Consider the following 16,089-nt stretch of genomic DNA (forward strand, 5'->3'; position numbering starts at 1 on the left):
CAGGTGGGCATAGGTGGACAGCAGGTGGGCATAGGTGGGCAGGCAGGCAGGTGGGCATACATGGGCAGGCAGGTGGGCATAGGTGGGCAGGCACAAAGAGCCACAAACAGTGCTGGGCTCGCCAAGGCGCCACAGACTCTCGCAGACACACCTCATCACTGCCTCCCTCCAGCCCTCTCTCTCCCCACAGAGGTAGAAGCGCCCTGGTCCAGGAGCAGAGGACGCTACCCACACTCACCTTTCTTCCTTCTGCCAGAGGCAGCAGGCAACTGGCTCCCCAAAGCCAGGAGGGCCACCAGGAGGAGGAGGCTCCGGCCTGTCATGTTTCGGCAGCGGACACCTATTAGGGCCCAGGGCCCCTAAATTAGCGCCTGCAACCCAAGGACACGACAGCAGCTGAGTCAGGGGAGGCCGGCGAGGGGCGGGTGGAGCGACTGCCGCATCTGCCACTCCCCCTGCCCCAGAGTCCCCAGCAAGGCTGCTTACACAAGACCTGGCAGTGGGTGGGGGCTGTCCTGGGTGTTGGGGGTGAGGATCCAGTCCTACCTGTCCTCCTGACTTGGTCTTGTCCCTCTTCGGGTCAGTTTTTCTCTTGCGTATCGAGCGAGAAGGTTGTTGCGTCAGAGACCCCCTTTCCTGGCTCTGTCAGATGGCTCAGCCTCCCCCAGCGGCTCAGCAGGGACGTCAGCTTTGGTGGCAAGGAAGCTTGCTGCCTGCCCGCTGCCTAGGGAGCCTTAGGCTGAGATTCGGAGCTCCCTGCTGGAGAGCTGGCCCAAGCTGGCCTGTGAGTGGGCCAGTCCTGGCTTCTCCCCTTGGCCCCTGTGTTTCTCCTCCCCCACGGGTGGAAGAGATTTCCCTCCCCTCCTTCAGTGAGGTCTCCAGTGGCATCTGGTAGAACTGCTCACAGCCAGGCTGACTGTCCACATGGATGAAGTCCGGATTTTGGCTTGATTCAGCCACTGGTTACAGTGAATGTGGCCTCTGTGAGCCCTTCCCTGACCTAAGGAATCCTGAGCAAAGATCACATCAACCAGGGACTCCAACTTAGCTTCACATCTGTGCTGAGGGCTCCCACATTTGGTGGAAGAGGTCTGGTTGGGGCTCCGGGCCCTAAGAGAACCCAAACAGAGCCCCGCTGAACCGCAGCTCCATACTAGGACTGGGGGAGACCCGACTATCCTTCCTTCCCCCACTTTGCAAGGTGAAACTGTGGGCTAGTGATTTGGTTAATTCCTAACTATAGCAGATTCTCCTACTGCTTCCCTCTGACCCCCACCGACTTCCTGGGCCTTGGAAGCCGGGCCACCCCCATCGTATCCTTGGGTTTGACTGGAATCCCTCACGTGTCTGCTAAGCTCTGAGGAAAAGAGGGGTACTCGCATTCTATGGTCTGGCGTCACTTTTGGATTTCTGACTTCCCCTGGGCAGTTTGCTTAGAAGGAAGAATTCAGGGGCTAATTCTCACCCCCTCAGCCCTCAACACCCTTCTGTGACAACCTACAGACGTTCAAAGAAGAAATGTTTTTTTCAATTAAGATTTTGATTGAGATTAAACAAAGTTTTTGGTGTAGCTTCTAGCCTGTGTCCCTCCGACACCGTAATTTCCGGTGGCCACGTGGTATAGTAAGTGCCTTGTACTGACCCCATCGGTCGGTCCCTGCTGTGAAGCATGTGGGTTTCCATGGTTTTACTCGCACCGATAAAACGACGGTAATGATCTTCACATATGCTTGGTTCCCAACTCTACTTTCTTAGGGCTATTGAGATTATTTTCTTACTTTCTTTTTCAAAGTAGAAATGCGAGGTCAGTCAATGAGCTTATAAACTTCCAGTTATAAAATAAACCAGCCCTGGTAAGGATGTTACAGCGCAGAGACTGTAACAACACGGAATCATATATTCGAAAATTGCTGAGAGTAGATCTTGAAAATTCTCGCCATACAAAAACTGCCGTGGTGAATGGTGATTCACGTTAACTAGCTTTACTGTGGGGGATATTTTGCAATATTAAAGATCATATGTGCGCCTGAAACTAACATGGTAGAGGTGAAGGATACCTGAATTAACCTCTCCCCTCCTCCAACAAAACAAAACAAATGCTGGGTCGAAGGGCATGGCTGTTTGTCAGGTGCGGGATACTCGGTCCCTGGCATTTCAGAAAGGACGTCACCGAGCGTGAGGATCTCCCTCTGCTATGCACAGGCACGGCTTTGTTGTTCTCTGCCCAGCACCCTTCCTTGGGTGGAGTCATGGCTCGCTGACTGCTGTAATTCTGGCCGCTGGCATTCAGCAGGTGCGTCCTCTGTCACAGGTGAGGGTGCTTGACCGAAGTTAGCGCCACTGGTCTCTTCCCTGCCCTGCCCCCTCCTCAGGCCAAATGGCCAAATCCCAAGCAGAGAACAGCCTGAACTTGAGCTGAAGATTCTTTTTACTTTTGAACAGAAAAACGTGGATTTATTGAAATACACTGCTAAGTCTAGAGACTTAATGGGATTCAAGGGCAATGTTTTCAGGGACACTTCCAGGCATAAGACCTAGGAATGCTGGGCCCCTCCTGGTGGCACAGTGGGTTAAAGTGCAGCACTGTGACACAAGCCATAGCCACTTCAGTGTCAGTTGGATCCCCGCCCCGGAGGTGACCCACAGGGAGCGGCAGACCTCTCCTGACCCACCCGCTGCTCCCCTCAGCAGTGCACTTCGTCCATCTGCCTGTTCTGCTCCCCACTCTGTCTTTTTGGATTCTCTCACCTCCCACACCTCTGGCCTGTACCCTAGTTCTGTATGCATACATAAGTAAATCTTTATTTAAAAAAAAACAGACATAGGAGTGTTAAAAAATAGGCGTTATGGTTATCACTATGAGACCTTTTAATTTTCTGGGCCTGGAGTTTAGGTAATAGTTCTATCGTGGACCGTTAGCTGCTTTGGAGTCCAGATTCTACCCACTCTCAGCCCATCCCCTTCCCTGTGATATTACATTAGTCTGGCGGGTGGGAAGGAACAATATAATTATTTAATATTTGTATAAATTGAAAAATATTTACTGCACTAAGTCTGGTCTAAATAATTACAATTTTTTTCTTATAAGACCTCTTATCATTTATTCTTTTAGCAACTTTCAAACATACGATGTGATGTTTTAACTGTAGTTACAATGCTGTACATCACCTTCCCATGACTACCTTACTTTATAACTGGGTGGGACTTCTAATTTTTTTTATCTTAAAATCAGTAGGAGTTCATAGACCTCTAACTGTCCAACTAGGATGGGCGGGGTGGAGAGTTAAAATAGGTCCCTTAAGTTTTTTAGCTCAAGTGCTCCCTCCTCTGTTGCTAACTTCTCTCATAAGAAGGGTTCTTCATTTCCCTGGTGAATTTTTGGTTTCTTTTCATTCTATCTCCAGAACTTGGATGCTGCCTCTCTGGTTCTCAGACCTGCTCACCTGAACTCCCATTTCAGGTGGGCACTTTTCCTTTAGGGAGGTAGATACTAGGCAATGTGTGGCAGCTGAAATAGGGGCGTGGCTATTGAACGGAAAATGAGTGTGCCTTGTGACAGGTACCGTGCAATACCCTAATTAATGTGCGTCTCAGACGCTCCCAGAATGTCTTCCTGCAGAACATGGAAGTCAAATGACTTAGTCTTCCCCAGACTCTCACATCCAGGATTTCTGACATGATCCAGGTTCTTATAATTTAAGGCACTTATGGAATAGCTGAATTCCTGTTTTGCTCCCACAACCTAGAGTGATGATTTCTTTTGCTATATCTGAATCATACTTGACATCACTATTATATCTTTGCGTTATAACAACTGTTTTTAAGCAAACTTTTTCAATACTTGCATTAGTGGTTACACACAAAACCACTTATTTAGATACAACTGTTAATCATACTGTTTTCTTCACTCACATGATTCTTTGTGTGTTTCAATTTATTATTATGTTAATTTTCTTTAGTTGACATTTTCAGATGACATAGTGTGGCTAGTAAAAAATTTAGAAGCTAATTCTATGCTATGCCACCCTGAGCTGTTTGAACATGTTATAGAGTATGATTAAATTTCTATTTGTGATCATATCACAGAGAAAGGACTTTTCTATGATAAGAAACACTTAGACATTGAGAAGAAAAAGACCCACGACTCAATGGAAACCTGTGAAAAAGAATTATAAATGTCCCTTAATGTCTGAAAAATATTTGAAATAATTTATGATAGAGAAGTGCGACTAAAAATTTAAACTAAATGTAACTTTGCACCAGGGTATAAAAAAATCGATGTGTGTTTCACCCATAGTTGGTGGAAACTCAAAGGGTATTGTCCCCATCAAGGAAAGTATGACAATATTATTAACAGGCTAAAAGGCCTGAGAAAATGGCAAGTGTGTGAGAGATGGCTCAGTGAGGCCAATCGTGGTGTTTTTCATAATGTACACATACTAAAACATCGTGATATGGGACTTAAATACATGCAACTTTCATGTCGGTCACACCAGAGCAAAACTGGGTAAAGCTTCAGACACATTGAAGCTCTTAGCTTAAATAAGCTGAGGCAAGCAAAAATCAAGTGAGTTTATTAAAGAATCAAGACCGAATCTAGGTACAGCCTCCAGATTATTCTCAGAGAGCTGTTTTTTTTGTTTCCATCATTCTTCATTTTGTACATTTTTCCATCTCAGTTTAATCCCCATGGACTTCCCACCACCAGTTCACCTGTGTGCCATCACCATAGTCCCGGGTGCTCTTCCCATCCCAGTTTTGATCCCCTCCCCTTTCCACCCCCATAAAATGTCTCTGTTGTTTTCCATTACAATTTATTACAATTGTTCCCCCCCCCCCTTATCCCTTACGCTCCTGCTATGATTGAACATGTTGAAACCATCCGGTATTTTTCTTTTTTTTTTTTCTGGCTTATTGCACTAAGCATGATCCCTTCCGCTCCATTCAGGTTGGTGCAAAAGCCATGGGTTTATCTTTTTGATTGCTGAGTAATATTCCACAGTGTACTTTTTTTTCATTTTCAAGGATATTTGTGGAGAAAATCCAGGGAGGTGTCTAGGTAATGCACCTACTTGTTGTCTATGCATCGAGGGTAACAAGGAGGGTTGTGAACTCCATTCTACTTTTAGCCTTATTTTCTGAGAACTGAGGGAGTTTTAGCAAAGGCATAAACTTGGACATCTGGCTTTTCTTGAAGTTACAGATTTGTTCCCAGGTAACTTCTTGCAACTTCTTTGCAAGGCCAGCCTGGCTGTGCTCGGGTTCTCTTGCTCGCACCCTTCAGTGGAAACCAGAGATGGGGAGGAGAACACATTTAATTGTTGATTTTAGTTGACAGACCTTTATGTTAGCAAATCTTCTTGCTTAAATATAACGCAAAAAAATTTTTTAAATGCCACACAAGGTTAAGTTTGTAATACAAAAGATTGCGCACAACCAAAGAGCAATAATGTGGGTGACAGAAAGTCCGGGAAACCCATGCATGATTTACTCTGGGGCCTTCAATCAGACAAACGGACACACACACAATCGCCAATCCAGCCAAGCGCTAGAACATTATCCACACCTCTAACTTCAACCCGCCCGAGTCCTCTCACTTAGCCGAAACTATTTCTTTCCTTACTTCCAGAGGGAGCCATCATCTTGGACTTCATGTTAACAGTTTCCTTATCCCGATGGTACACGGGTGATTTGGTGATGGGAAGCCCACGGGGATTACAACTGGAAAAAGGCACAACATGATGTAAAAATAAACTATTACATCATTTAAAAAATATATATATAGGCCCTCCCTGGTGGCGCAGTGGGTTAAAGCACAGCACTAAGAAGCTAAAGCCACTTCAGCCTGAGTTTGATCCCCGCCTGCCCCTGAGGTGATCACATGGCATGGCAAACCTCTCCTGACCCGCCCGCTGCTCCCCTCAGCAGTGTACTTCATCGATCTGCCTGTTCTGCTCCCCTCTCTGTCTCTGGTGAAGCCTCTCACCGCCCCTGCACCTCTGGCCTGTACCCCAGTTCAGTATGTGCAAATAAATAAATCTTTAAAAAATATATATATATACACACTTTCCTTATCCCTTTTTGAGATTTAGGCCTGGACAACCCGTACTTATTTTCCCTTGGTCTCGAGGCTTAGAGAAGCACGTGGAGGGTAACATGGCATGGCAGGCTCTCCCCGCCTCCCCACCGCTGGCCTCTCCAGCCTCCACTGCGGCTTGCCGGGTGCGTGGGCCCTGGCACGCACCTGTGATGGAGCACGCAGGGGCCCAGGGAGCACGCGCGTGGCAAATGCCCACACCTGCTCTAGCGGCGGGGCTGAAGGCAGCAGTGGCCGCACAGCGAGGAGCCCTCTGCGGGAGACCACGAGCGCAGGTGGAGGCTGAGCGTGCCAGGGCGAGGCCGGGAAAGGCAAGCTCCTCGCTGCCTCCCGGCCTCCAGGCTCCCCTGGCTGCCTGCTCGCTCGCTTGCCACTCCAGCATGGGGTGCTAAATGTTTTATTTTGGGATTTCCTGGGTTTTTTTCTTTTTCTTCCAGGTAGCTTGTTCACAAAAGCACCAAACCTAGCTGGGTGGGGAACACCAGAAGACAGAAACCCAGCTCCTTGGGACTTGCCTGTAGGCTTGTCAGTCGGCCTGTGGGCCCTGGTAGCCCTCGGGCTGATGGGCGCCGCTACAGATAACATCAGCCCATCCTGGCTGCACCTTCTGCTCGCACAGATCTGAGTCCATCTAGGGGACTGGAGCTGGAAGAGGAGGCTGTTGGCTCTGTGGGCCCCTCTGCTGGGGCCAGGACAGCTGACCGTGACAGAGGGTTTGTGGCTTGGCCTATTCAGCCAATTGGTGAGAACAAGTTGGAGAATGTGCAAAGAAGTTTATTGCTTGAATGGAGTAAGGAGAAAGATCACTCCCAAAGCACTGCCCCTGTTTTCCAAAGAAGTGCAGGCTCTTAGAGGGTGACAGGCCTCTGGGGGGGGGGGGGGGCGGGGGGCAGGCTGGAATGTCTGGAATCTCAGCTGTGCAGGCACATTGTAGCTTCATGGCTAGATCATACCTCTGCCTGCACCATATGTTTACAAAATGGTGGCTCAGCACTTTCCTGTGGGGGCAGGATGGGGGGGGGTGTAAAGGGAGGCTGACCCCGAAAGCAATTTCAGAGCCTGAAGCTTGTCCAGATCCAGGGCTTGCTGTCGGTCGCTGTAGTTTGCCCAGTTTGGGTAGAGTGCACACCTGACCCTTACCTACACAGCTTACATAGCTGGAGGGTTTTTCCTGATTGTGAAGACGCACTGGCTGCTGTTGGTCCCCTGGCTCCTGGGTGACAGAACTTTACCTCCACTTTGACCTGCTCTAGGGCGGGCTGGGCGGGGAAGCTGCTTGGCAGCTGCTGGGCCCCGTGAGTTTGATCCTTTTCCCCCGGGTGTGCAGAAGGTAACACCCTCCTGGCACCGGTCAGGCCCAGCTGGCTTTCTTTGGAACCCAGATTGTTCTTCCAAAAATAAGGGTCTTTTGACCTGGGTGGCTCACAGAGCCAGCTGCAGGAGGGTGTCTAGGAGGGGGTGGTCTCTCTCTGGAGCCCTGGTTGGGCCCTGCACCAGCAAAGCAGGAGGCCCAGGGGGAGGGAAAGGGGGAGGGGGAGGGAGAGGCCTCGGGCCTTTACAGGACAGGTTGAGAAACGGCTTTCATCACCTTTGCAGCTGCCACCCAGTCTGGGTTCTCAATATTTGCATTTTTTATTCAACATTATGTCAGAGTCACACCGTGACGACATTTGTGTTTCTGCGGATTATCATATTATAAAGTATGTAGGCGGAGGCATTTCATTTACTTTACAGTAGTGCAATTGTGTACTATCTGGTTGTGCTAATATATTTATTATTTTATTGTTGATAACAGGATTTGTTGCCAGGGTTTTTGTTGTGGGAAATGGTGTGGTTGTAAGTATTTTTGTGCTCATCTCCTGGCAGACATGTAGAGACATTTAAGTAGCTACTGAGGCGCCTCATGGTTGGGTCAGCAGTGGTGTGTCTGTTCCATTTTATTAGCTGAGGCCAGGGTGACTTTCCATTGTTCATACCAAGATAGACTCTCAGCTGAGTAAGAGATGAACGTTCTTTTCTCTCCCAACAAAACAATAAGAAAAAGACACAACAATTAAAGAAAGAAAGATACTTGGGTGGGCTGGTGAGCAGAATACCCAGGAAAGTAGGAAGGAGGGAGATAGGGGCCACCATGAACAAGGTACATGCCCAGAAGACGTTCTCCTTTACCTGGCAGGCGGCTATTCTTTAAAAACAGGGACGTGGTGATGGCACATGGCTAATTTGGTGATGGGAAGCCCACGGGGATTGCAACTGAGATGGAAAAATGCACAAAATGACTATAATATATAAAAAAATAAAAACATAGGTACGGTCTACCTTTTTTGTTGTTCTTAAGTTTGTTAAGTAGCCGCCAGATTCCAATATCCCGACATCTCACTGACATACCCCTTCACGTGTGTGTGGGCATGGGGCCTGGGCGCACTGAGACAAAGCACAGGGTTTAGTCAGCCGGTTTACTGGAGTGATGAGTGTGCTCTCTCTCGGCTCACCCGCCCGCCACTCGGTCATTTTACACGACAGTTTCTGTCCCCAGCAACACCCAATTCCAGGGTGTTCATTTCTATTACTGAGAACTTTTGTTAGCAGTTACAAAATACCACTCAAACTAGCTCAGGCAGGAGCTAATGTATGGTTATCATCCAACGGTGGGGAGGGTGGGGAGGAGCTGCCCGAAGGGCAATGAAGGGCTGGCCGGTGTCTTCCAGATTCTCTGGCCGTTTTTCTTTGCTTCTCTCAATTTATTAGGTTCAATTTTTCTCAAACAACTGATGTCCTCCCAGGCTGGAACATGAGTGTCTGGTGTCCCCGGGCTGGTATACACCGTCCTGTTCCCCAAGAGGAGGGATTTCCCTGATTTCCTTTGTGTCCACTCAAGTAAGAGCTTTCCGTGGACAGAATGTGTCTGTGTCTTTCTGTTGCCCTCTCATGCACACACATACTCGCGAGGGCGGGGGCGGGGGTCAGGCTTTCATGATTAGCATCTCTCATTCAACTGCTAAGTTAGTGGTCCAAAGACAAGGTGTTCTTCAGAGGCAGCAAGGCGTTAGCTAGAGAGAGGAAGTCACCGCCTTGTAGATGTGTGTCTTCTACAGGATTTCTGGCGCTTGCTTCTGCTGCCTGTGGCTTCGTGAGCATCACCTCTTCCAGAAGCACAAGTCACACCTTTCTGCTATTCCTTTCTTAATGCCTCTCAAAGCCCATATCTGTGATACAAGGATTAGCCATTAAAATTTCAAGGCAAATTAGCTTTAAGTTTTTGTTGGGGTCAGGGGAGAAAGAAGGAAAAGCCCAGATTGATGCTTGGAAGTGTAAACTATCAGGGCAGGCCTGGGTAGGGCTTATGGGAACAGCGAATCGTGGGGTAGCCCCTGGGTTTTGAAATCAGCACATGACCTACTGCTGACTCGGAGGAACCCGAGTGGCTCTTTCTCTGGCCTTCATAGTCTCTGTAACTATGACGAGTTTGGTCTCCATGTTCCCCAAGACCAGTGCCCTGCTGAACGTGAGAAAGTAGGACAGCTCGTGTGATGTGGCACTTGTCATTTCTCCTGCGAATGATCCCTGGGGAAAGCCCCGAGGTCCCTCCCATGATGGGGTGGATGTTTCCTGGTAGAGCTAAGGAAATGTTGCTTTTGTCCCTTGTGAAACCACAGACCCGCCCCCTGGTGCCAGGCCAAGCCGGGCTGTATAAAACCGGAATAGGCTGTCGCTCTCCACCACATACCCTCTGACAACATGAGGTTCAGCAGCTTCCTGGCCCTGGCGGTCTTCCTCATTCTCGGGATGCTGGCCACACAGGCGGCCGTCATGGCTGGTGAGTGCGCAAGTGGCCGGGTCGGGCTGGGCTGGGTGAGACACCTGATGCCGACAGGGAGGCAGCAGGCAGCGATGGAGCCCACACTCCAGACTGTGCCAGAAGCTCCCACACTCTGCAGGGGACGCAGGAAGTGGGCCCCCGGCTCCCCCTGCTTTGTACCCAGGACTGAGGTGTCAGAACTGTGGCCTCGGGTGGACGTATGTGTGGAACATGAAATGAAGTGGGGAGTCCCAGGAATCTGGACCCCAGAGAAGCCCCTGGGTCATCAGTGCTCAGAGAGGAGGGGAAACACCAACAGAGCATTGCCGTGTTCGAGGACCCCAGTCTTACCAGGGAGACTGAGATCTAGAGAGCAGTGGGGTTGTCAGGACAATCTCCAGACACAGGTCTCTGGACAATGGTTCAGGGCCCCCTTCCCCATCACTAAGATTCCTCAGAGCTGAAAATGTTTTCTTCTCAACTTCGGGGATCAGCCAGGCTCCCAGCTCTCCCTGGTGATCTTCCCGCGTCCATCGTGGTTTCCCACAGGAAACACTTGATCATTGAAACAGGGAAAGTTCATCTAAATGTGCGTTTGTTTCTTCTTTCCTCAGGCAAAGTTCATATTCCAGTCAGAGTTCAAGATTCAGTTAAAGGTAAGGATATAGTCAAAGGTCAAGGTCCAGTCAGAGGTCCAGGTCCAGTCAAAGGTCAAGATCCAGTCAGAAGCAAAGGTCCAGTCAAAGGTCAAGATCCAGTCAGAGGGGAAGGTCCAGTCAAAGGTCAAGATCCAGTCAGAAGCCAAGGTCCAGTCAAAGGTCAAGATCCAGTCAGAGGTCAAGGTCCCGCCTCCGTGAAGCCTGGCACCTGCCCCACAGTTATGATCCGCTGCGCCATGTTCAACCCCCCTGCCAAATGCCAAAGTGACACTGAGTGCCCTGGGGCCAAGAAGTGCTGCGAGGGCTCCTGTGGGATGGCCTGTCTGGACCCGCAGTGAGGTGAGAGCCGGCCGGGCAGGGGTGGCCCTGGGACAGGGCGGTGCGAGTGGGTTGGCAGGAGAGAGGAGGTGGGGGGCGCTGAGAGGCTTCCTGGGGTCTCACGAGTGGCACACGCAGCAAGGCTTCCACCTGCTGACTCTTGTCTCCGTTTCTCGTCCCTCCCACCAGGTCCACCTGTCCTGGCCGCACCTGTGAGCTCTCCCAGGTCCAGGCCCTGTGTCATTGCCTCTCCCGGTTCTTGGTCCACCCCCATGCCCAGCCCTGGGCTGCCTCTCTCGTCCACTTTTCAATAAAAACCACTTGTGCTTCACATGTTTCTGTCCTCTGACTTGGGATTCTGGAAGCTCCAAGAGAGGGTGTTGGGGTGGCCTTTGTCTCCCCAGTGGGGAGGGAAGAGGGACCCCTGAGAACTGTTTCTGGTGTGTGAAGGAAGCAGGTCCAGGAGCAAGGCCCCCATTCCTAGCATTTAATATTAGACCCCAGTGACCAGCCCCCTGGAAATGGAGTCTAGAAATTTGCATTTTCCCTGGATGGAGTTTGATGATGGATTTGAGGGGGTGGTACATACCTTGCAGGCAGTTTCTGTCTTTTCTAACCGTCCCCCAGCCCTGACCTGGCTGTTGTCAGTCTCCCCAGCATGACACCCCAAGCCTTGAGACTGAACCATAGCTCCCGCCTTCCTTTCCTCGAATGTTTCCTGTGCGTTCATACCCTGCCAGAAAGCCAGAGAGACAATCGCAGGAAATCTCTCCCCGCAAAGTGTTTCACCCGCTCTCAACCAACAAAACCCGCTGGGTGATGTTACAGTTTCTGCCAAACTTCTATTTGAAGATGTGCTCCTAAAGAATCCTTGATGCTTTAGTGTGGGTGGGCAGGACGAATAGTGATCTCGGAGACACACAAGTCAGAGTCAGGGCAACTCGGGAGTAAAGACAACAGAGGACATGTGTGCAGCCCGGCTGATGGCTGTGGCTGTGCTGCCCGGCCCTGCGGCTCTGTGGAGGAAGAGCCAGGGAGGATGCTGCCCCAGGGGCAGTGCAGGCTCAAGAGAGGGTGACCAGAGCCCTGGGCCCGCGCCACCGCCCCCCAAGGGCGGGCCTCTTTCCGACTGAGCCTTCACTGGCTGCCGAAACTTGAGGGTGTCGGACAATGAGACTTTGGAAGTACAGGCTTACGCTGATGCTCTGGCATTGGGAAAACTCCGCTTTCTGTGCTGGGGGAGCAGAGGGTGACGGGGACCGGGTGGGGCTCTATGACTCTTTTTCCCCTTCGAGGGGCCCACAATCAGGGCTCCCTGGCTGGACTGGGCTGGAGCTTTAAAGGATCAAGGGCCTTGAAGGACAGGCGAGAGAGTGCCTGAGCTCCTGGCACTCACAGCCGGCTGGAAGCTGTGTGTGGTTTCCCTCGGTCGCGGTCTTCCCTGAGAGACTATGTATGTTGTCTTGTTTCTCACACAAGCCAGCTCAGGTGGTGGCATTCACATGCCTTTAATTTGTTAAAAGATGGAAGACACGAGAGTCTTAATAGCCACGGGGGTCACACTGTAAGCTCTTTTCAGAAAATGGAACTGAAAAAAATTCCCATTTATGACCTCATGAAATGGTACCATTCCATAAGTGAGCTTAACTGCAGACAGACGGGGCTTGAAAAAAGGAGTCAGCCACTGTTCACGTGGCTGATAAAATGGACTGAGTGAAATGAGGATCCACCTGAGTGTGAAGATCCTACATGGTGAAGATGGCAAGTCTATGTCTTGGATTAAACTCTTTTCTCCAAACCTCCCAGAGATAAGTGGATATATCACCTTTATACGTATGCTTAAGGTGTGATGTGATGACTTGACACACGTGTTGCAAAATGTTTGCCAACCAAGTGCGTTGACAATCTCTTCACTACGGTAATTATCATTTTGCTGCTAGAGTGAGAATTTTATTTGTTAAAGATTTATTTTTACAAACAAGAACTGGTGTACAGGTGTGGGAGGTGTTGGGGGAGAGAGGATGCACCAGAGACAGAGAGGGGAGCAGAACAGGCTGACTGACTGAAATACACTGCTGAGGGGAGCAGTGTGTGAGAAAGGAGAGGTCTGCTGTGCCGGGGCAGCAACCTGGCCAGGGGTTGAACTCATGCTGCAGTGGCTGGCTATAGCTTAATAATGCTGACGTTAGCCCCCACACTAGCGGGGAGGTCTTAGAGCAAGGACGTTAAAGCTCTAATCCCACAGCCAACTAGGATTCTGTATCATCAGCTAACTAAAAGACTATGGGGAGGCCCTCCCTGGTGGCGCAGCAGGTTAAAGCACAGCACTAAGAAGCTAAAGCCACTTTAGCACGAGTTCAATCCCCACCCCGGAGGTGACCCACAGGGCACAGCAGACCTCTCCTGACCCGCCCGCTGCTCCCCTCAGCAGTGTACTTCATCAGTCTGCCTGTTCTGCTCCCCACTCTATCTCTAGTAAATCCAATCACTGCCCCCACACCTCTGACCTGTAGCCCAGTTCTGTATGCATAAATAAATAAATCTTAAAAAAAAAAAGACTATGGGTAAAAGTACTTTCCCCCCATTTTGATTTTTTCCAGGTGTACAGACACTGGAAGAAACACCTTTCCCAGGCTCGCTCAGCACTCCAGGCCTTCAGCTGTGGTCCACTGTCCACAGCTAGTGACCATACTACTCAATGGAACTGCCTGTTTGATCAAACAACTTCGAATGAAAATTTCTGACACCAACTGGCGTGGGATCCTTATTCCCCTGGAAATTGGAACTGCTCGGAATTGCTGACCTGTTACTGTTTCAGATCAAGATATTGCTTATAGAAGTGGACTCATTCTGGAATGGAAGTAGTGGATGAGTAGTCCCTGGCGCCATGTCTGCTGACTCCGAGGCTTTGCCCACCGGGGTGCTCAGGCAGGGAAGTGAGGGTTTTCATTCAGATTTCCAGACTTGTATGTTTCGATGACCCAGGACTTCTTGGACCCCCTTCTGAACTTGAAAAGTAGCATATAATCTGCTATCTATCACTCAGACCTAACTGCTACTCCTAATTACTTGGAGAATGTTCCAGCACTCTCAAACCTCAGGAATACCATCCATGAAATAGACGACCAGAGCACACGGAGTTTCCTTGCACTAAGAGAGACTCCAAACGAGCATAGAGCTTGATTCCGTTTTATGGGCATATGTAACCACAGAGAACCTCCAGGGAGGCATCGGAGGTAGTGTACCTGTTGGTTTCTCGGCACTCTATAAAAATGTCACTTAAATTCAGTGGCTTGGTGGGGATGACAGATACCAATGTCCATAAGAGTGGGAGTGTCCTCCTGCTCCACCTACCTCACCGGCTGGGACCAGCGTTCACAGACCCTGCTCTCCTCTCTGAGCTTCGAGTCCTCGTCCTTCTCTGAGGGTGAATGGCTGTCCGGGAGGCAGATTAAAGCTGGCACTGCTAATGTTAAGAAAAATGCAAAGCTGTTCTGCGGCCCCACCTAGAACAAGGGACAGGAGATTCTTCCAGTTGGCCATCTGTGCCACCCTCCAGGTTAAGCAGGCGTGGTTCTAAGAGGCAAAAACCATGCCCCAGTGTTTATCAGCTCCGGGCTGATCACTTTTCTTGATCAATAGCCAACCACTGTTCACAGCTGAGAACAGATTGAGCCCTTGGAGATTATCATGTACTGACTGATCACATTAAATGGGAAAACCGAGGTCCTGAGACACATTGTTCCACAGCAAAGTCGGCCTTCAAACCAACTATGGAACTCCTGACTTATAGGGTTTTGTTGGTTTCGCTTGGTCAGGACCGTGGAGCATGGTCCAGAGCGGGAGGCCCCCTTCCTGAGCAGGTAATGGACAATGGAAAAGCCTCGGGGCCATCTGAACAATGGCACCCATGGGGAATTTTGTGAGATGACCTTCTACAGGTCTGCCGGTCAGCTGTTGTCCATGGTCTCAGCTAAACTCACTAGGAAAAAGACAAAACCCTATTAGAGACAATCAGACATGAAAACTCAAGTTAGATACCACAGAAATTCGAAGGATCCTAAGAGACCACCATGAACATCTAGATTCAAACAAGTTGGACAACCTAGGGAGAAATGGAGGCACTTTTAGAATCTTGGAAGCTCTCAAGAGGGAGCCACGAGGAAATGGACAGCCTTCGAGACTAGTCACCAGCTCCGATGTGGAAAAGGTAACCAAACTTCTACGACATAGTCAAAAGAGTTGCTTATTTTTGTGTGGAAGAATTAGAGGTTGGGGGGTTGAGAGGAGTCACCAGAAACAGAGCAGAGAGCAGAGCGGGCAGATCTACTTACACTGCTGAGGGGAGCAGTGGGGAGACAGGAGAGGTCTGCTGCACCCTGTGGGTCACCTCCAGGGCTGGGGATCAAACTCAGGCCACACATAGGAGTGATAGCACTGAGGCTTAACCCCTCAGCCACTAGGGAGGCCTCCCAACATCTACTATTAACAAAAGCCCAGACCATGTTGCTACAATAATGAACTCTACAAAACTTTCAGAGGAGAAATAATACCTGTTTTTTTTTTTTTTTCAAACTCTTCAACGCAATTGAACAGGGGAGCAAGCTGTCAGACACAATTTACAATGCCAGCATTATCCTGACCCCAAAGCGACTAGAGCTGTACACAAAACAAATAACAGGTCGATCCTCCTAACGAACAAGGATGCAAAGTTCTCAACAAAATCTTGGCCAATAAATTACCTAAGAAAATCATATTTCAAGACCAAGTGAGGTTCAGCTAAAGGAGTTAGGGAGCTTCAACATACTCAAGTGAATCAATGTCAGTCATTAAAAAGTGAAAAGAAATTAAACAACCACATGATCCTATCCATAGAAGCTGAAAAAAGACTTGACAAGATAAAGAAACTACTTATGATAAAAACGCTCAGTAAATTTTATAGAAACTTGGAAGTCAAAACATTTTGTAATTTGCTTTTTTATGATAAATATTCCTTTCATCGCTGTGGCCCGAGCCAGCCCGGTGTGTCCCCCAGCTGTGTCTGTACAGAGCGCCAGCCAGGACCTTGCGCGGGAAAGTGCTGACTGCATGGGAGGCTGGAACTAAAGGGCCCAGTGCCCCCCACTCCTCACTCCTTCCACCCTTTCACACAAAGCCTCAGGGAAGGACTCCCTGGGCCAGTTGCACAACCGAGCCCTGGACTCTGTCCTTCCTCC

General features: G+C 49.6%; 2 protein-coding genes across 2 annotated transcripts in view; one reads left to right on the forward strand and one right to left on the reverse strand.

Annotated features, from left to right (window-relative positions):
- The window catches only part of WFDC5 (WAP four-disulfide core domain 5), a 4,582-nt gene extending 4,259 nt beyond the window's left edge, over positions 1-323 (reverse strand). The window contains exon 1 of the mRNA XM_012728122.1: positions 239-323. Coding sequence (XP_012583576.1) covers positions 239-323 — 85 coding nt within the window. The remainder of the gene's footprint in view (positions 1-238) is intronic.
- Positions 324-9,813: 9,490 nt separating this feature from the next.
- On the forward strand, positions 9,814-11,204 carry PI3 (peptidase inhibitor 3, skin-derived). The gene is made up of 3 exons (XM_004687023.2): positions 9,814-9,914; positions 10,511-10,894; positions 11,063-11,204. Exons 1-2 carry the CDS (start codon positions 9,836-9,838, stop codon positions 10,891-10,893), a joined length of 462 nt encoding a protein of 153 aa, XP_004687080.1. The 5' UTR covers positions 9,814-9,835; the 3' UTR covers position 10,894; positions 11,063-11,204.
- The last annotated feature ends 4,885 nt before the right edge of the window (positions 11,205-16,089 follow it).

The sequence above is a fragment of the Condylura cristata genome, unplaced genomic scaffold (genome assembly GCF_000260355.1).
Source record: "Condylura cristata isolate star-nosed mole 26May11 unplaced genomic scaffold, ConCri1.0 scaffold00022, whole genome shotgun sequence".
In the NCBI taxonomy this organism is placed as follows: Eukaryota; Metazoa; Chordata; class Mammalia; order Eulipotyphla; family Talpidae; genus Condylura; species Condylura cristata.